Raw genomic sequence first — 20997 nt, forward strand, 5'->3', positions numbered from 1 at the left:
ATTAGCATTCAATTATTTGGCAATGCTCTGGTGGACATTCCTACAGTTAGAATGCCAATTGCACGCTCTAGCATTGTGTGACTACTGCACTTTTATGAATTAAAAATGAATGAATGGCCTTGCTATTGTCCCCAGCACAAGGTGCATCTGTGTAATGATCTGTGTAAGCTGTTTTGTCAGCTTCTTGGTATGGCACAATTGTCAGGTGGATGGATTAGCTTGGCGAAAGATAAATGCTCACTGACAGGGATATAAACAAATGTGTGCATGAAATCATATTTTTGTGAGTATGGAACATTTCTGCTAAGTTTTATTTCATGGGACCAACACTTTACATGTTACATTTATATTTTGTTCAGTATATCTAGTGAATAAGGGAAGTTGCATAGAACAAAATAGAACTATGACTGCTAGGTTTCCAGGACCATTAAACCTAAATGACAGGACAATAACATGAATCATGATCTGTATTTGAAAATAATTCTACCGCGAGAGCCAGTAGTGCAGACGGACGTTGTGCTATCTGACGTAAAACAATTAGTTTCCACCACATTGTTTTCACCTGGCAAGGCTTTTCCACTGAAGGGGACTACAGGACAGATTTTTAAGCAATTGAGGCAACCAAACAAATTTAAATCTTGCTTGTTCGAGCTACTATTATGTACTTTACCTTATACTAAATGGGAAATCTGTAATTAGTACGTTAATTTCTGAATTTAAGAATTAATGGCTGTATATATAATTCAAAATACTAACCTATTGCACTATGAGTTTAGTTCAACTGCCGTACCCCATCAGAACCCCAGATATAAGCTTGTTTTACTCCATTGTTTTTAAATGTGTAATTGTGAACTAACACTATACTATAGCCGCAAAACATGGCTAAAACTATCATGTTGATGTCATGGATGGATGGTCGTTCCATGCATTCATAACTCCGTCTGTGAATGTGAGAGTGGTCACCTTTCTCCAGCCCCATCCATCAGCTGTTTACCAAATATGTGTCGAGTTTCTGCTTTGTTGTTTGAACTATAGTGCATTTCTAATAAAATAGCCTCCTCCCCTTATCGGTCGCCACTAGATACCACAAACACAAAGTCATCAACCCCGCCTATTTCTGCAATTTATCGTTTTAAATTGTGGTTTTAAATATAATATTTACTCTAATCTTAACCACACAGCTAACCTTATGTCAAACCTTAAATTAAAACCAAAAGGCACATTTTATTTTTCAATAATTTTTATGATATAACCCCTTATTTATCGCATGTTGTTAGGTTTCACTTTCTCTTAGTTTAGCGATTGGGACAGATCACTTCAAACCACAACTGCAATACAGTCAACAGAAAATAATCCCACAGTTGCAGGGTAAATCTAGTTTCCTCATTTCCTTTCATTGACAATTCATGTTCAATATGAACATCATAACTATCATTTACAGTTGGGTGGGTGTCATGAAAGGTTTTGTGATCATTTAATATTCTGTCTACAACAGGAATAAAACGGTACACATGGTTAAGTAGAAACTGGTAGTGCAGAATTTAATGGAATGTTTTTTACATGAGTAATTCTATGAATGTAGAATAGAACTGAGTCAGTAAGTCCATTTACAATAACACATTGTTTTCACTTTCTAATTCCAAGAAATCATGTGGTCCAGTGGAAGGAGTGAGGTGGTGAAGTACTCTAGAGCCGGATACTGTGAAAGACTAGAGCAAAAAAGTGCATGTTTAGAATGTCAAATAGCCTCACGCTGCTGTACACAGTTTGCACTGTAGAGAAATATATTTTATCTTCATGGTTTGCACACTGGTTGTAGTTTGCCGATCCTGAATGTATGTATCTAAAAAAACATTTGTCTGTTTATTCACTTCCTTCAGATCCATGATTGAATGCAAAGGTAATTTTCAACAGGGCTCTTTTGAGTCATTTTATATTTTGATTAAGTGGTGCACTATAAAGTAAATGGTTAAACCAACAGTACTCATATCTGTCTGAAGTATGAACCAAATATCCATTGTGCCAGTTAACAAAAACATGAATACTTTTATCAATTACCTTTTTGACTTTTCTCTTTCTTGTCTAAGTAGCACACGAGTTGAAATACTACACAGTTGAGACTGGCAATACTTTGGATTCTCATATTCAGTTTATGAGACAACTCAACAACACCACAAGATGTTTTACAGAAGTCGAGTCGCCAGTGGAGAGTGATGTCATCATGGCTTTCTGTCCCATCGTCTCCCGCGCCGGGACTGATATTGAAGCAGCACTGCAACAGATTCCAAGTACAGTAACTCATCCCAAATATGACTTCCATATGTTATTTCCTTCTATACTGCTGCTTTTGATACCATCGATCACCACATTCTTTTGGAGAGATTGGAAACCCAAATTGGTCTACACGGACAAGTTCTGGCCTGGTTTAGATCTTATCTGTCGGAAAGATATCAGTTTGTCTCTGTGAATGGTTTGTCCTCTGACAAATCAACTGTATATTTCGGTGTTCCTCAAGGTTCCGTTTTAGGACCACTGTTGTTAACACTATATATTTTACCTCTTGGAGATGTCATTCGAAAACATAATGTTAACTTTCACTGCTATGCGGATGACACACAGCTGTACATTTCAATGAAACATGGTGAAGCCCCAAAATTGCCCTCGCTAGAAGCCTGTGTTTCAGACATAAGGAAGTGGATGGCTGCAAACCTTCTACTTTTAAACTCGGACAAAACAGAGATGCTTGTCCCAAGAAACAAAGAGATCTTCTGTTGAATCTGACAATTAATCTTGATGGTTGTACAGTCGTCTCAAATAAAACTGTGAAGGACCTCAGCGTTACTCTGGGCCCTGATCTCTCTTTTGATGAACATATCAACACTGTTTCAAGAACAGCTTTTTTCCATCTATGTAACATTGCAAAAATCAGAAACTTTCTGTCCAAAAATGATGCAGAAAAATTAATCCATGCTTTTGTTACTTCTAGGTTAGACTACTGCAATGCTCTACTTTCCGGCTACCCGGATAAAGCACTAAATAAACTTCAGTTAGTGCTAAATACGGCTGCTAGAATCCTGACTAGAACCAAAAAATTTGATCACATTACTCCAGTGCCAGCCTCCCTACACTGGCTTCCTGTTAAGGCAAGGGCTGATTTCAAGGTTTTACTGCTAACCTACAAAGCATTACATGGGCTTGCTCCTACCTATCTTTCTGATTTGGTCCTGCCGTACATACCTACACGTACGCTACGGTCACAAGACGCAGGCCCCCTAATCGTCCCTAGAATTTCTAAGCAAACAGCTGAAGGCAGGGCTTTCTCCTATAGAGCACCATTTTTATGGAATGGTCTGCCTACCCATGTGAGAGACGCAGACTCGGTCTTAACCTTTAAGTCTTTACTGAAGACTCATCTCTTCAGTGGGTCATATGATTGAGTGTAGTCTGGCCCAGGAGTGTGAAGATGAACGGAAAGGCTCTGGAGCAACTAACCGCCCTTGCTGTCTCTGCCTGGCCGGTTCCCCTCTCTCCACTGGGCTTCTCTGCCTCTAACCCTATTACAGGGTCTGAGTCACTGGCTTACTGGTGCTCTTTCATGCCGTCCCTAGAAGGGGTGCGTCACTTGAGTGGGTTGAGTCGCTGACGTGATCTTCCTGTCTGGGTTGGCTCCCCCCCTTGGGTTGTGCTGTGGCGGAGATCTTTGTGGGCTATACTCGGCCTTGTCTCAGGATGGTAAGTTGGTGGTTGAAGATATCCCTCTAGTGGTGTGGGGGCTGTGCTTTGGCAAAGTGGGTGGGGTTATATCCTTCCTGTTTGGCCCTGTCCGGGGGTATCATCAGATGGGGCCGCAGTGTCTCCTGACCCCTCCTGTCTCAGCCTCCAGTATTTATGCTGCAGTAGTTTATGTGTCGGGGGGCTAGGGTCAGTTTGTTATATCTGGAGTACTTCTCCTGTCTTATCCGGCGTCCTGTGTGAATTTAAGTATGCTCTCTCTAATTCTCTCTTTCTCTCAGAGGACCTGAGCCCTAGGACCATGCTTCAGGACTACCTGACATGATGACTCCTTGCTGTCCCCAGTCAAATCAAATCAAATCAATTTATATAGCCCTTCGTACATCAGCTGATATCTCAAAGTGCTGTACAGAAACCCAGCCTAAAACCCCAAACAGCAAGCAATGCAGGTGTAGAAGCACGGTAGCTAGGAAAAACTCCCTAGAAAGGCCAAAACCTAGGAAGAAACCTAGAGAGGAACCAGGCTATGAGGGGTGGCCAGTCCTCTTCTGGCTGTGCTGGGTGGAGATTATAACAGAACATGGCCAAGATGTTCAAATGTTCATAAATGACCAGCATTGTCAAACAATGATAACCACAGTAGTTGTCGAGGGTGCAGCAAGTCAGCACCTCAGGAGTAAATGTCAGTTGGCTTTTCATAGCCGATCATTAAAAGTATCTCTACCGCTCCTGCTGTCTCTAGAGAGTTGAAAACAGCAGGTCTGGGACAGGTAGCACGTCCGGTGAACAGGTCAGGGTTCCATAGCCGCAGGCAGAACAGTTGAAACTGGAGCAGCAGCACGGCCAGCAAGGCCAAAAATAGAAGTCAAACTTATGGATGGTGTCTGTCATAATGGAGCTGTTAAACAAGAGTCCGTACTGCTGTGGATCTCACACAAGTCATTTTTCTCTTTCCAGTGCACAGTCTTCAGTCTACAGCTACCTCTGTACACGGCTTTCATATGTGAAGCGGCGCTTCTGTGACAATAATTAGGTTCCAGTAGGTTCAAAGTAGGTTGTAGGTTGTCATTCATGTGGTCATTGTAATTAGAATAACCATCACAGGTCAAATCAGGTCCACTTTTGTACCAACATTGAAGACATGCTAATTATTTTTATGGATTCCATCTTAAATTCATGGCCTACTTAAGAAAATGTCTTTACTTTTGATGGTAAGACAATTTGCAGTTGTAAGGTATAGAAATTGGGGCCGATATTAAACATTTTCATAAAAATGAATGAAAAAGAATAAAGAAACAGGATCAGTGGAAGGGCACACATCTTAACATCACTGCTAGTTTACACATGCATTCCACTTCTGACACCAGTGTAGCAAACCGTGGGGGGTAACCTGGGTTGCCTGACCCAAGGAAAACTTGCTAGCCACAAACTCAATACAGATATCTTTCTCTTTTGTAGGAGTTGGTAACAGGCATAAAGGCCTCACTCTTTGACTGAGTAAACTGAGCTCAAACGTGAGGGAAAAGGCATTTGAACAAAACAGTACATTCTGGTTAGTGTCCCCTGGTCAGGTTGTTGAAGTCAATCAAGGTGGCTGTAAACACCAAATGGAGGCTACAGCATCAAATAGGCCTTAAATGAAATTCCTTATTCAATCAAATCCTTAAATGGCAACTCCACCACTTTTCAACCTAATTTTCATTATTTCCTGCACAATACAAAGCTCAATACCAGTGTTAACATATGTTAAGTTCTACCCGATGACATCAAAGCACATTTTAAAAACACATTTTCAAACACTGAGATTCGCAGTGAAAATACCCTTCCTTGGGCTAGAAACTCACTGCCGGTTTTAAAAATCACAGTTTTTAACTCTACCCTGTGATGTCATTGACAAGCATTTTTTTTAGGATCTTATCTTTGTAACCACAGATCATAGAAACATGCTGGTTTGGTGACGATGAATATGTGGAGGAATTGTCCTTTAAATGAAGTTCCTTGTTCAATAAGACTGTTCAGCAGTAACATAATGTTTTGCTGAAATGTTATCCAGCCTGAAATGGAAGTGTACGTTCATACAGATGTCTGATACACAGGATCACCAACAACTGAGTGATAGTCTTGTATGAACTGTTATGTGCATGTAACTCTCAAAATAAAGGAAACACTTGAGTAACCGATGGATATAAAGTATATTGAAAACAGGTGCTTCCACACAGGTGTGGTTCCTGAGTTAATTAAGCAATTAACATCCCATCATGCTTAGGGTCATGCGTAGAAATGCCCAGTTGCCCATTATTTTGGCTTCCATGGCTAGAAGAAGAGATCTCAGTGATTTTGATCAGAGAGGAAGAAGCGAAGAGAAATGGTCCAATCCCATCAAAATCTGTCCAATCCCATCAAAATCTGTCCATGTGGGAATACGACATTCTGTTTATTAAGCAGACCTCCTGCCTTCTCACCTTTGGGACATCGACTCCCATTGTTAGGGCGGAGACAAGAACATCTCTTCATTATATACATATATATTCTGCTTTGAAAGAGAGGTCTCGAAGGATTATAGTGGGTTTAAAGGGTATTTGTGTCGGTCTCAGTCACCAGGCTCAACCCTATTGGACACTTATGTGAGATTCTGGAGCGGCGCCTGAGAAGGGTTTTCCACCACCATCAACAAAATGATGGCATTCCTCCAAAAGAGTTCGACTCTTCTACAATCTATGCCAAGGTGTACGAAGCTACGCCCTATTCAGACACTTTATGTTGGGGTTTCCTTTATTTTGGCAGTTAGCCTCCTGTACCTGACCTTATATTAAAGGACCCACCAGAGGGGAATGCCACCCTTATTTCAATGTAATTCCTGCTTAAGAGCGGAAATGCTTGTTTAGGTTCCATCTCTGAATAATGACGCAGACTACATGTAGACCTACATATTCATGAACTGCGGGTGGGAAGGAACGTCATGGTGACTTCCACGTGGAGTGGACAAACATCAACAAATAGGTAACTGACCGCTGTCAGTGTAGCTACCTAGCTAAGCTAATGTTAAAGTTATGTTGCTGTTTTTTTTTAAACTACACCGTATTCAAAAGATTAGGCTATTCTGGAACTATAGTTGTCATAAACATTTAGGGAAAAGCATGGCCACAGATGGAAACCAATAACTTTAACTTCACATTCTATTGTTATCTCCACAGTTTGGGCATCTTCAATAATATATGTTTTTCTCCATTGTAAAGAACACAGTGGAACCTTTGGTAGGTAGTCATTGAACAAAGCCAAGTCAGAAATGGTCAATGTGAAGAACCAAGTCGTGTGTATATATATATATATGACTTGGTTCTGCACATTGACCATTTCTGACTTGGCTTTGCTCAATGACTACCTACCAAAGGTTGCACTGTGTTCTTTACAATGGAGAAAAACATCTCTCACATTCATTTAGTCAAGTCCTATGTAGTCATTGTGTCACACCCTGATCAGTTTCAGCTGTCTTGTGCTTGTCTCCACCCCCCACCAGGTGTCTCCTATTTTTCCCCATTATCCCCTGTGTATTTATACCAGCCTTTTCTGTTTGTCTGTTGCCAGTTTGTCTTGTGTGAGGTCTTACCAGTGTGTTTCCTGTTTTCTCTAGTGCTTGTTTTCTAGTCTTCCCGGTTCCAACCTTCTTGCCTGCTGTTCTGTCCCTTTTTGACTCTGCCTTGGACTATGAACCTCTGCCTGCCAATTTGGATGCCCCTTGGTTCGGTTCACAGAATGTTTATTATAACCATCTGCCTCCTGTGTCTGCATCTGGGTCATATCCTGAGTGGTGATACATTGAGCAAAGCCAAGTTATTTTTATATATATATATATATATATATACAGTAATTGAGCACAGCACAGCACAGCCAAGTCTTATAAACTCTGCAAAAAATAAATGTCCTCTCACTGTGTTTTATTTAAGGCAAACTTAACGTGTAAATATTTGCATGAACTTAAGAGTCAACAACTGAGACAAACTGAACAAGTTCCACAGACATGTGACTAACAGAAATGGAATAATGTGTCCCTGAACAAAGGGGGGGTCAGAATCAAAAGTAACAGTCAGTATCTGGTGTGGCCACCAGCTGCATTGTTGGTGATCCTGTGTACCTCCTCATGGAGGAGATACAGATTTGCCTGTTCTTGCTGTGTACCCTACTCCTCCACCAAGGCACCTGCAAATTCCCTGACATTTCTGGGGGGGAATGCATTAGCTCTAACCCTCCGATCCAACAGCTCCCAGACGTGCTCATTGGGATTGAGATCCGGGCTCTTCGCTGGCCATGGAAGAACACTGACATTCCTGTCTTGCAGGAAATCATGCACAGAACGAGCAGTATGGCTGGTGGCAGTGTCATGCCTGCAGGAAGGGTACCACATGAGGGAGGAGGATGTCTTCCCTGTAACGCACAGTGTTGAGATTGCCTGCAATGACAACAAGCTCAGTCCGATGATGCTGTGACACACCGCCCCAGACCATGACGGACCCTCTACCTCCAAATCGATCCCGCTCCAGAGTACAGGCCTCGGTGAAACGCTCATTCCTCCCACGATAAACACGAATCCGACCAGCATCCCTGGTGAGACAAAACCGCGACTCTTCAGTGAAGAGCACTTTTTGCCAGTCCTGTCTGGTCCAGCAACGGTGGGTTTGTGCCCATAGGCGACGTTGTTGCCGATGATGTCTGGTGAGGACCTGCCTTACAATAGACCTACAAGCCCTCAGTCCAGCCTCTCTCAGCCTATTGCGGACAGTCTGAGCACCGATGGAGGGATTTTGCGTTCCTGGTGTAACTCGGGCAGTTGTTGTTGCCATCCTGTACTTGTCCCGCAGGTGTGATGTTTGGATGTACCGATCCTGTGCAGGTGTTGTAACACGTGGCCTGCCACTGAGGACGATCAGCTGTTCGTCCTGTCTCCCTGTAGCGCTGTCCTAGGCGTTTCACAGTACGGACATTGCAATTTATTGCCCTGGCCACATCTGCAGTCCTCATGCCTCCTTGCAGCATGCCTAAGGAACGCTCACACAGATGAGCAGGGACCCTGGGCATCTTTCTTTTGGTGTTTTTCAGGGTCAGTAGAAAGGCCTCTTTAGTGTCCTAAGTTTTCATAACTGTGGCCTTAATTGCCTACCGTCTGTAAGCTGTTAGTGTCTTAACGATCGTTCCACAGGTGCATGTTCATTTATTGTTTATGATTCATTGAACAAGCATGGGAAACAGTGTTTAAACCCTTTACAAAGACGATCTGTGAAGTTCTTTGGATTTTTACAAATGGTCTTTTAAAGACAGGGTTCCTGAAAAAGTTTATTTTTTTGCTGAGTTTAGGTATACAGTGTCCCATTATCAGCAACCATCACTCCTGTTTTCCAATGGCACGTTGTGTTAGCTAATCCAAGTTTATCATTTTAAAAGGCTAATTGATCATTAGAAAACCCCTTTTCAATTATGTTAGCACAGCTGAAAACTGTTGTTCTGATTAAAGAAGCAATAAAACTGGCGTTCTTTAGACTAGTTCAATATCTGGAGAATCAGCATTTGTGGGTTCGATTACAGGCTCAAAATGGCCAGAAACAAAGTGCTTTCTTCTGAAACTCGTCAGACTATTCTTGTTCTGAGAAATTAAGGCTATTCCACGCAAGAAATTACCAAGAAACTGAAGATCTCGTACAACGCTGTGTACTACTCCCTTCACAGAACAGTGCAAACTGGCTCTAACCAGAATAGAAAGAGGAGTGGGAGGCCCTGGTGCACAACTGAGCAAGAGGACAAGTACATTAAAGTGGCTAGTTTGAGAAACAGACGCCTCACAAGTCCTCAAATGGCAGCTTCATTAAATGCTACCCGCAAAACACCAATCTCATTGTCAATAGTAAAGGGGCGACTCCGGGATGCTTGGAAGGCAAAACGCAGGAACTTCCGGTGACGCGGATTACCGGCACATGGAAGTACGTGTCCTTTAGGTCTATGCATATTCAAAAGTCTTTGGTGTGGACACATTCCAGCAGACGTTTTGTCGTAAGCATTCGAAAGGGCCTCGTTGAGACTGCGTAGATCCAATATTGGCCTCATTCCCCCCATCTTTTTTGGCACTAGGAAGTAGGGCGAATATAGCCTGTGGAGCGGCTGCTCTCTCTGGTGCTGCAGGAGAGGTGGAAGGTGCCGGAGGTGCGGGGCCCATACGGCCCACCGAGGTGTTGCGATTCGACGGGCTCTCCGTCTGGCTGTAGACCCAGGTCTACTAGAGAGTGAAGCTGGGTGCCTCTCTGGGACTTGATCTAGACCCTCCTGCCAATGGCAGTTGTCTAGATAGCTGCTTCCTCTGTCTTCCCAAAACGCTCTGTCATGGGGGCGTTCTGCAGGGCGGCTTTGTCGGATTCCTTCATGGCCGTCAAAGACAGCTAGAGGTGTCACTCCGCAACCACCGAAGTGGCCATGGACCTTCCCACACACACAGCCGACGCCTGGGTGAGATGAAGTATGGCGTCGGAAATTCTCGACGCCTCTTATATCTCCTCTCCTGACAGCTCAGTGTTACGTGGTGAGAAGGGACAGAGAGGCTGCCAGAAGGGCAATATTATTCGCTGCTGCTACAGCCTGGACCTCTAGTGCAAAGGACTTCTCTACCAGCTGAGCTGTGAGCTGGTCCTTTGTTGTAGGTAGAGTGGGTTTTCTGGGTGACGGCCAGGAGCTCATACCCGGGACGAGGTACGCAGCCATGGTGTCCTCGAGCCTGGGGATCCCCTGGGGTCGTCTGCCGTCCACTCTGGTGAATGGGGTGTAAAGATTTTTGCCGGCTCCCAGTGGCACCACCGCTCTTTTTGGTCTAGAGTAGGGGCCGCCCTCCATCATATCTACTTCCGGGTTGGAGAGAATGGAGGGCAGCGTGATCTCCAGCCATCTCGCTCAATGAGCCCTGGAAAATCAGAGCGCAGAGAGAGAGGCTGTTGCGTAGGAGAGGGCTGCTGAAATTTCAGAGCCCGTCTCTTCCTCGCCCAAGGATGAGAAAAACCTTGCACTCTCCATTGGGAGGGGGGGTTCGAGAGAAAAATCCAAACACTTCCCAATATCTTCGTCTTCTCTAGAGGCAACATGCTAGGGCATTCCGGGGGATCTGTGAGGCCGCCCCTAGCGTGCTGTGATCCTAGGCACACAAAACATAAGTTGTGTGAGTCTACAGTCGCCATAGTGGAGCAGCGACACTGAGCTCATAAAAGAGCTTTTGGGTTGGGTGGAAATGGTATGCTCATTTAGAAGGACGACGTCGAGGACTTAGAGATCGACATCAGGTTCGTCCTGAGACTTATTTTCTCGGCTTCTTCAGTCCAGTCGCTGAAAATAATGGGAGGCTGATTGAGGGGAAGCATCCCCTTATATAGGGACACCTGTACTCCCATTGGCTGCAGTTGGGTGCATAATTTTCTCTCAGGCTATTCGCTGCCTAGCCAGCAGGGGAAACCACCTCAGAGCAGATCTCCCCTATGGGGTGGGGCTGCACGTTATAGAACATGAATTATGATCTCTGGTTGAAAATATGCTGCGTTCAAAACAACTGGCAATTTGAAAAAATTAACCATGATGTCAGTGATCCTCAGGTCAGAAAGTCAGAGCTTTAGAAATGGGCCCGAGTTCCCGAATTGGAAGAATTAAATGACCATTCAAACAATTTTTCCCCCCCATTTATTTTCTGATTAACCGTTGTTTAGAATGCACTGAAGTCTGAGACTTCCAAGCTCTGAGTTGTTTTAAACGTGGCATTAATTCTACATTTCAACCTAATGATATTCTACCACGGGTGCCAGGAGTGGAGACGGCCAGTGTCACTATCAAATCAAATGTTCTATCAAATATTTTTTTGGGGTCACATGTGCGGAACACAACAGGTGTAGTAGACCTTACCGTGAAATGCTTCCTTATGAGCCCTTGACCAACAATGCAGTTCAAGAAATAGTTTAAATATTATTTACCAAATAAAAAAAGTAAAAAATTCAATAAAAAGTAACACAATAAAATATCAATAACGAGGCTTTATACAGGGACTACCGGTACTGAGTCAATGCGCAGGGATACATAAGACAATGGACTAAAGATGAGCTTCCACCATGTTGTTTTCACCTGTCAAGTCTTTCCAATCAGTGCAGGTGAAGGGGACGAGAGGACAGATTTTTAAGCAATTGAGGCGAGCAAACAAATGTAAATTGTGCTTGGTCTAACTACTGTTATTTACCTTATATTAAAGTGGCAATCTGCTATTGGTACATACATTTTTGGACTTTTGAATTAATTATATATACACACATTGATTCTTAAAGACTATAAATTCTAATTGCACTATGAGATTACTTCAACTGTCAACCCCATCAGAACCCAAAATATAAGCTTGTTTTATTCCATTGTTTTTAAATGTGTAATTGTAAACAAAGACTGCATAGCCTCCAACCTTGTCTAAAACTATAATTTCTATATCATGGATGGTGGTGCATCCATAGGTCTGTCTATAAATGTGAGTGTGGTTACATTTTTCCAGCCCCAATTCCTCAGCTGTTTACCAAATCAGTTGTGCTCACTTTGTTGTTTGAACTGTAGATTGCCTAGATGGTTGCGTTCACACAGGCAGCCCAATTCTTATATTGTTTTCACCAATTGGTCTTCTGACCAATCAGATCAGCTCTGAAAAAGATATGATGTGATTGGTCAAAAGACCAATTAGCGGAAGAAAAATCAGAACGCAGCTGCCTGTGTAAACTCAGCATTTGTGACTTTCTGAAAAAATTGCCCCTCCCCTTATTATCTCATGCTGTTTAGTTTCACTTTCTCTTTGCTATTAAAACAGATCACCAGATCATCGCTATTAAACCAGATCAAACCACAACTGCAGTACAGTCAACAGAAAAGAGTCCAATAGCTGCAGGGTAAGTCTATTTTCCTCATTTCATTTGACATTTCATTTTCAATACGAACACCATAGCTATCATTTACAGTTGGGTGGGTGTCGTGAAAGGTTTTGTGATAGATATTAAATTATATCTACAGCAGGAATAAAACAGTACACTTGGTTATGTGGAAACTGGTTGTGCAGAATTGAATGGAATGTTTTTTAGGTCAGTAATTCTATGAATGTAGAATAGAACAGAGTCAGTAAGTACATTTACAATAACACATTACTTTCACTGTCAAATTCCAAGAAATCACGTGGTCCAGTGGAAGGACTGAGGTGGTGAAGTACTCTAGAGCGGATACTGTGAAAGATAAGAGAGTGAAAGTTTAGAATGTGAAATAGCTTCACGCTAATGTATGCAGTTCGCACCATGGAGAAAGATCAAATCAAATTGTATTAGTTGCATACATATATTTAGCAGATGTTATTGCAGGTGTAGCGAAACGCTTATCTAATCTAGTAATATCTAACAATTCACTACAATCAAAAAGTAAAATAATGGAATTAAGAAACATATAAGACAGATAGATGGTTTGCACACTGGTTGTTGTACATGTTTTCCTATCCTGAATGTATCTATCTAGACTAATAAACCCATTTGTCTGTTCATTCACTTCCTTTAGATCCATGATTGAACACAAAGGTAATTTTCAACAGGGCTCTTTTGTATAATGTAACATTTTGATGAAGGGGAGCACTATAAAGTAAATGGTTAAACCTACAATGCTCTTATATCTGGCTGAACTATGAACATTGTTCCAATTAACAAAAACATTAATACTTTTATCAATGACCTTTTTGACCTTCCTCTTTGTTGTCTGTTTAAAATCAGTTGCACACAATATGAAGTACTACACAGTTGAGACTGGCAATACTTTGGAAACTCATATTCAGTTTATGAGACGACTCAACAACACCACAAGATGTTTTACGGAAGTCAAGTCTCCAGTGGAGAGTGATGTCATCATGGCTTTCTGTCCCATCGTCTCCCGCGCCGGGACTGATATTGAAGCAGCACTGCAACAGATTCCAAGTACAGTAACTCATCCCAAATATGACTTCCTAAACAATGTTATTTCCTTCTATACTAGATATTCTCTTTCCACACCAGTTTTCCTCAAATGTACCAACGGCATGAATGACATGACTAAATTGTTTATTTGAGAGGCTTATAGGTTAATTTTGACGTATTCCCACATTCTCTTTCTTGACAGTGGGTAAAGATGTCATTCTGGTAGTGCTGCATCACACCTTCAACCCAGACTACACTGTACCTTACAGCAGCAGACTAGTGACCAGAAGTGATGTAATACTCACAGTGGACTGTCTGTTCCATGAGAGACTGGGAGGACTACTGGACTGTCCTCGCAATGATGCAGCAGTCAGAAATATTAGGCAGAAGTTTGACACAGTGGACTGTCTGTTCCATGAGAGCCAGGGACTACTGGACTGTCCTCACAATGATGCAGCAGTCAGAAATATTAGGCAGAAGTTTGACATAGATCCTGTGGTATGGTATCAATTAATCATCATTTTGAATACAGTATTTCTCTATTTGATGTACGGTATTCATTTTTCCTCTCCTTTTTTTACAGGCCAGAAATCGTGACTGTCTAGCTTGGATTCTAAACGCTGCCATGGTATGAGAAAAAGTAACCATACATCAGCAACTACTATACTGAACAAGAATATAAACGCAACGTGCAACAATTTCAAAGATTTTTACTGATTTCCAGTTCATATAAGGAAATAAGTAATCAAAAAGATTAAGCAGAAGCTTTACAATGTATGATGTCAATTAATCATCATTTTGAATACAGTATCTCTGTATTTGATGTACTCATTCTTCCTCTCCTTTATTTTACAGACCAGAAGTTGTGGCTTTCTAGCTTGGATTCTAAACGGTGTCATGGTATGTCAAATTACTGCAAATTATAAAAGTAACTATAGATCATCAACTGCTATAATGAACAAAAATATAAACACAACATGCAACAATTTCAAAGATTTGACTGAGTCATAGATCATATAAGGAAATCAGTCAAATTGAAATAAATGAATTAATGGAGCTGTTAAACAACAGTCAGAACTGTTTTGGATCTGACACAAGTCATTATTCTCTTTCCAGTGGGCAGTGTCTTCAGGCTACAACTACGTTTTCATTCACAGTAGGTTCTATTGTGTGGTCATTCATGTGGTCAATGTGATACAGTAATCATCACAGGTCAAATCAGCACCAACATCTTGTGTTTTATGTTTCCTAATCTTTTCAAGATCCACATCCCTCTACAAGGCCTCATTCTGACAGTCTATCTGTGATTCGGAGCAATATAATGGTTTGTCAAATCATTGCAAATGATATAACTACAGATGTAGGATCTTCATTTGATCACTCTTTTGTTGCTGAAATGCAAACTAGTAGTGTATTTGCATTTCCACTATGAAGTTTCAGACTTGATTTGCCCTAACAAAGAATATCAACCCCTATAAAAATGTCCATGAACTATAATCCACATAACAATTCACATTTCCTGTTGCTGCAGAATTATTTTCCTGATGTAGTACACTGGCTCAAATTAGGATTATACATCTGTATACACTTAGTATACCAAACATGAGGAACACCTTTCTTTCTATCATGGAGTTGGTACAGTATATAGTGCTATTTCAAATATTTGCCAAATGATGAAATTATACATCATCAATCATGTGCCTCTTCAGGGAGACACTTAAAAAAGAAAAATAGAAGTGAAACTGTCATAATGGAGCTGTTAAACAAGAGTCAGTACTGCTGTGGATCTCACACAAGTCATTTTTCTCTTTCCAGTACACAGTGTCTTCAGTCTACAGCTACCTCTGTACACGGCTTTCATATGTGAAGCGGCGCTTCTGTGACAATAATTAGGTTCCAGTAGGTTCAAAGTAGGTTGTAGGTTGTCATTCATGTGGTCATTGTAATTAGAATAACCATCACAGGTCAAATCAGGACCACTAACATGTTGTGATTAATGTTTTCTAATCTTTTCAAGATCCACATCCCTCTTCAAGACCTCGTTCCAGAAGTGATGAAAGCAGTTCCACTTTTGTACCAACAATGAAGACATGCTAATTGTTTTTATGGATTCCATCTTTAATTGTATGGCCTACTTAAGAAAATGTCTTTACTTTTGATGTCAAGAGCACTTGCAGGTGTAATGTATAGAAATTGGGGCCGATATTAAACATTTTAATAAAAATGAATGAAAAATAATAAAGAAGAAACAGGATCTGTGGAAGGGGATGCATCTCAACATCACTGCTAGTTTGCACATACATCATACTTCTGACACCAGTGTAGCAAACAGTGGGGGGTGACCTGGGTTGCTTGACGCAAGAAAAACTTGCTAACCACAAACTCAATACGGATAGCTTTCTCTTTTCGAGGAGTTTGGAACAGGCATACAAAGGCTTGACTTTTTCCAATAGTTCGATGACTAAGCTGAGCTAAGCTAAACATTTTTCTTTTTTTTCACATTTATTTTACCAGGTAGGCCAGTTGAGAACACCTTTATTTAACCAGGTAGGCCAGTTGAGAACACCTTTATTTAACCAGGTAGGCCAGTTGAGAACACCTTTATTTAACCAGGTAGGCCAGTTGAGAACACCTTTATTTAACCAGGTAGGCCAGTTGAACAAGTTCTCATTTACAACTGCGACCTGGCCAAGATAAAGCAAAGCAGTGCGACACATACAACAACACAGAGTTACAGACGGTGAGGGAAAAGGCATTTGAACAAAACATTGCGTTCTGGTTTGTGTCCCCTGGTCGGATTGTTGAAGTCAAGGTGGCTGTAAACACCAAATGGAGAAGAGAGCATGAAATAGGCCTTAAATTAAGTTCCTTATTCAATAAAATCCTTAAAGGGCAACTCCATCACTTATCAACCTAATTTTCAGCACAATACAAGCACAATACCAGTGTCAACATTCACTATATATACAAGAGTATGTGGACACCATTTCAGGTGAGTGGATTCGGCTATTTCAGCCACATCCTTTGCTGACAGGTGTATAAAATCAAGCACACAGCCATGCAATCTCCATGGGAAAACATTGGCTGTAGATTGGCCTTACTGAAGACCTCAGTGACTTTCAACATGGCACCATCATAGGATGCCACCTTTCCAACAAATCAATTCGTCAAATTTCTGCCCTGGTCAACTGTAAGTGCGGTTATTGTGAAGTGGAAACATCCAGGAGCAACAACGCCTCAGCCTTGAAGAGGTAGGCCACACAAGCTCACAGAATGGGACTGCCAAGGGCTGAAGCCTGTAGCGGGTAAAAACCCCTCTGTCCTCGGTTGCAACACTCACTACTGAATTTCAAACGGCCTCTGGAAGCAACACAATAACTGTTTGTTGGGAGCTCCATGAAATGGGTTTCAATGACCGAACAGCCACACAGAAGCCTAAGAGCACAATGCGCAATGCCAAGCGTCAGCTGGAGTGGTGTAAAGCTTGCTGCCATTTGTACTTTGGAGCAGTGGAAAGGCGTTCTCTGGAGTGATGAATCATGCTTCACCATCTGGTAGTCCGACGGACGAATCTGGGTATGGCGGATGCCAGGAGAAAGCTACCTGCCCCAATGCATAGTACCAACTGTAAAGTTTGGTGGAGGAGGAATAATGGTCTGGGGCTGTTTTTCATGGGTCGCGCTATGCCCCCTAGTTCCAGTGAAAGGAAATCTTAACGCTACAGCATACAATGATATTCTAGACTATTCTGTACTTTGTGGCAACAGTTTGGGGAAGGTCCTTTCCTATTTCAGCATGACAATGCCCCCGTGCACAAAGTGATTTGGTTTGGTGATTATGAATATGTGGAGGAATTGCCGTTGAAATGAAGTTCCTCGTTCAATAAGTGTTCAGCAGTAACATACCATTTTGCTGAAATGTTACACAGCCTGAGTAGGAAGTGTACATTCATACAGATGTCTGATACACAGGATCACCAACAACTGAGGGATCGTCTTGTATGAACTGTTATGTGCATGTAACTCTCAAAATAAAGGAAACACTTGAGTAAACGATGGATACAAAGTATATTAAAAGCAGGTGCTTCCACACAGGTGTGGTTCCTGAGTTAATTAAGCAATTAACATCCCATCATGCTTAGGGTCATGTGTAGAAATGCCCAGTTGCCCATTATTTTGGCTACCATGGATAGAAGAAGAGATCTCAGTGACTTTGAACAGAGAGGAAGAGGCGAAGTGAAAGGGTCCAATCCCATGTGGGAATACTACATTCTGTTTATTAAGCAGACCTCCTGCCTTCTCACCTTTGGGACATCGACTCCCATTGTTAGGGCGGAGACAAGAACATCTCTTCATTATATACATATATATTCTGCTTTGAAAGAGAGGTCTCGAAGGATTATAGTGGGTTTAAAGGGTATTTGTGTCGGTCTCAGTCACCAGGCTCAACCCAATTGGACACTTATGGGAGATTCTGGAGTGGCGCTTGAGCAGTGTTCCATCAACAAAACACCAAATCATGGAATTGCTCCCCAAAGAATGGTGTCACATTCCTCCGAAAGAGTTCCAGACATTTGTACAATCTATGCCAAGGCGCAATGAAACGGTTCTGCTGGCTTGTGGTGTCCCAACGCCCTGTTAAGACACTTTATGTTAGTGTTTCCTTTATTTTGGCCGTTGGCCTACCTGTACTTGACCTTATATTAAAGGACCCACCAGAGGACAATGCTGCCCTCATTTCGACGTAATTCCTGCCTACTGCAGGAAATTCTTGTTTTGGATCCACCTCCGAAATATGACCAGACAATTTACAGGCTTACATATTCACGAATTGTGGGTGGGAAGAAATGTGGTGACTGGTGATTTTTCCATGTGGAGTGGACATACATCAACAAATAGGTAACTGACAGCTGTTAGTGTAGCTACCTAGCTAGCACGCTAACCTTAGCTAGTTAATGTTATCTGTTGTTGCTGTTTTTTTACTACACCGTATTCAAAAGATTAGGCTATTCTGGAGATGGACTTGTCATAATCATTTAGGGAAAAGCATGGCCACAGATGGATACCAGTATCTTTGTCTTCATGTTCTATTGTTATCTCTGAAGATTGGGCATCTTCAATAATAGATGTTTTTATCCATTGTAATGGACACAGTGGAACCTTTGGTAGGTAGTCATTGAGCAAAGCCGAGTCATATATACAGTCATTGAGCAAAGCCAAATCATCTAGTCATTGAGGAAAGCCAAGTAATAAATAGTCATTGAGTAAAACCAAGTCATAGATACAGTCATTGTGTCACAACCGGATCTGTTTCACCTGCCTTGTCCTTGTCCCCACTCCCCACCAGGTGTCTCCTATTTTTTCCCCCTTTATCCCCTGTGTATTTATACCTGTGTTTTCTGTTTGTTGCCAGTTCATCTTGTTTTGTCAGGTCTTACCAGCATGTTTTCTAGTCTTTCTAGTCTTTCTTCCTGTTTAAGACCTGCCTGCCTGCCGCTGTGTCCCTTTTTGACTCTGCCTTGGACTACGAACCTATGCCTGCCTTTGACCTGCACCTTTTGTTATGAAATATTCTGAGAACCGAACCACCCGCCTCGTGTCTGCGTCATATCTTGAGAAGTGATACATTGAGCAAAGTCATACATACAGTCTGAGCAAAGCCAGGTCAGCACATGGACTGGAGTTTTAAAAGTTTTCCACCAATGTTTACACACGTTTTGTGCTGCCATCAATTTAGACGGTGACAGATTATTTTAATTACAGCGGTTAAAATGGCTTTTGATTGTGTTCCATGGTGTTTATCGCCCCCTAGTGGAACTTTCTGGTACTTAGACTACGGAAACAAGTAGAGTTATTGATAGAATTGCTTACTTATCAATGTTAGTTGGTTGCATTTACTCACAAATTGCCTTTCATGTATGCTGTCAGCTGTATTAGGTTGCTCGTGTGTCATAAACAAATTGTTAAACATACAATGCTGTAGTTTTGTTACTGTTCCTAGTGTAATATGCTTTATTGTACAGAGGTGTTTGCACATTAGTGTAATGAAAGGGTTTGGCTAGTTGCTGCTCATATGGTAATTTGCTATCTGGTTTGGTATCATGCAAGATACATCGGACCATGGCACTTGCTTTGTATTTATGCAACTTACTGTATAATGTACAGCTGATGATGGGAATTGAATACTGAAGAATATTATTCTGCATTTTGCAGTTTAACAACAGTTTTCAATATATTCATTCAAGAATAGTCAAGCCTTGGGACTTTTATTGAAGACTTAGTTATCTGTCTAGTTTTGCATGGGAACCCAATTCGAGGGCAGAAAACGTTTGAATCTTTGGGCCATTTCCCCAAAACACAAAACTCCAAATCTCTAGCAAAAGCAAACACTGCATTCAAAACGGCTTAATTTCTTTCCAAAATAGTTTGTTGCGTCTTATTAAGAGATCTGTCAACCAACCAACACACTGATGTGCTCAAAACAAAACACTAAGTATATCCTATCAGTGGGTTTATGCCTTTTGCATTTAAGGTGTTACACTGTAGCCGGCTGTGGAAGGTTGTTACAGTATACCTACTCAAATATACATAAACAAATGCAATACAGTAACAAAAACATTCATTTATTTCCAAAATGCAGTATTTTTGAACACTTGTGTTTTGTGTGCAACCCTTTCCATACCCAACAGGAGAAAACCAGGAAAAACATTCAGTAAGATACAAAAATGAAAGTGGCTCATTATTTCAACAACACATGCAAATATAAGAAAAAAGACATTTGGCTGCATCCTGCCTCCTATTTTGGTCTGGCCACAGCACCTCATCCACATCATAAGTGATGTTCTCCCTGGCTAAACAACGGGGAAATGACAGATCCAGCCGCCGAAAGCCTCCACGTCAACTCCACCACATGCATCCTCCATTGCCTGGAGAAAAGGCATGTGTGCGAGGGGATGGCGATCATACACCTTCCATCGCCATGCTGAAAAAACTCTTCAATTGGGTTTAGTAATGGGGAATATGATGGGAGGTATAGAACAATACATTGTGGGTGGTCGATGAACCAGTTGCGGACCAGAGCAGCCTGGTGGAAACTCACGTTGTCCCGGATGACAACATACCTGGGCTGCTCTGGTCCACCCCTCTGCTCGGCTGGAATGAGGAAGCCATGTAGTGTGTCCAGGAATGTGATGAGAAGGACGGTGTTGTAGGGACCAAGGTTGGCATGGTGATGGACGCCTCGCTGGCTAACAGCTGCGCACATGGTGATATTCCCTCCACGCTGTCCAGGGACA

The 20997-nt window shown here is 41.9% G+C and overlaps 1 protein-coding gene and 1 long non-coding RNA gene across 7 annotated transcripts in view; one reads left to right on the plus strand and one right to left on the minus strand.

Moving 5' to 3' along the window:
- Positions 1-1515: 1515 nt before the first annotated feature.
- On the minus strand, positions 1516-2183 carry LOC118941039. Its single transcript, XR_005037324.1, has 2 exons — positions 2059-2183; positions 1516-1709 (listed from the first exon to the last, which is right to left on the minus strand). It is a non-coding gene; the product is annotated as an uncharacterized LOC118941039 (long non-coding RNA).
- LOC110527213 overlaps positions 1705-20997 on the plus strand; it is a 28425-nt gene continuing 9132 nt past the window's right edge. For 2 of the 6 annotated variants that reach the window (XM_036951359.1, XM_036951361.1), the window contains exons 1-6: positions 1744-1900; positions 2091-2288; positions 12587-12665; positions 13315-13334; positions 13524-13724; positions 13906-14169. In XM_036951359.1, the coding sequence (XP_036807254.1) occupies positions 1834-1900; positions 2091-2288; positions 12587-12665; positions 13315-13334; positions 13524-13724; positions 13906-14169 (829 nt within the window). In that variant the 5' untranslated portion in view covers positions 1744-1833. Of the gene's footprint in view, positions 1901-2090; positions 2289-12586; positions 12666-13314; positions 13335-13523; positions 13725-13905; positions 14202-14286; positions 14332-14558; positions 14604-14819; positions 14860-14965; positions 15028-15518; positions 15614-15720; positions 15946-20997 lie in introns of those variants that run through there. The other 4 variants (XM_021608373.2, XM_036951360.1, XM_036951364.1 and 1 more) reach the window with 4 other exon arrangements.

The sequence above is a fragment of the Oncorhynchus mykiss genome, chromosome 18 (genome assembly GCF_013265735.2).
Source record: "Oncorhynchus mykiss isolate Arlee chromosome 18, USDA_OmykA_1.1, whole genome shotgun sequence".
Taxonomy (NCBI): Eukaryota; Metazoa; Chordata; class Actinopteri; order Salmoniformes; family Salmonidae; genus Oncorhynchus; species Oncorhynchus mykiss.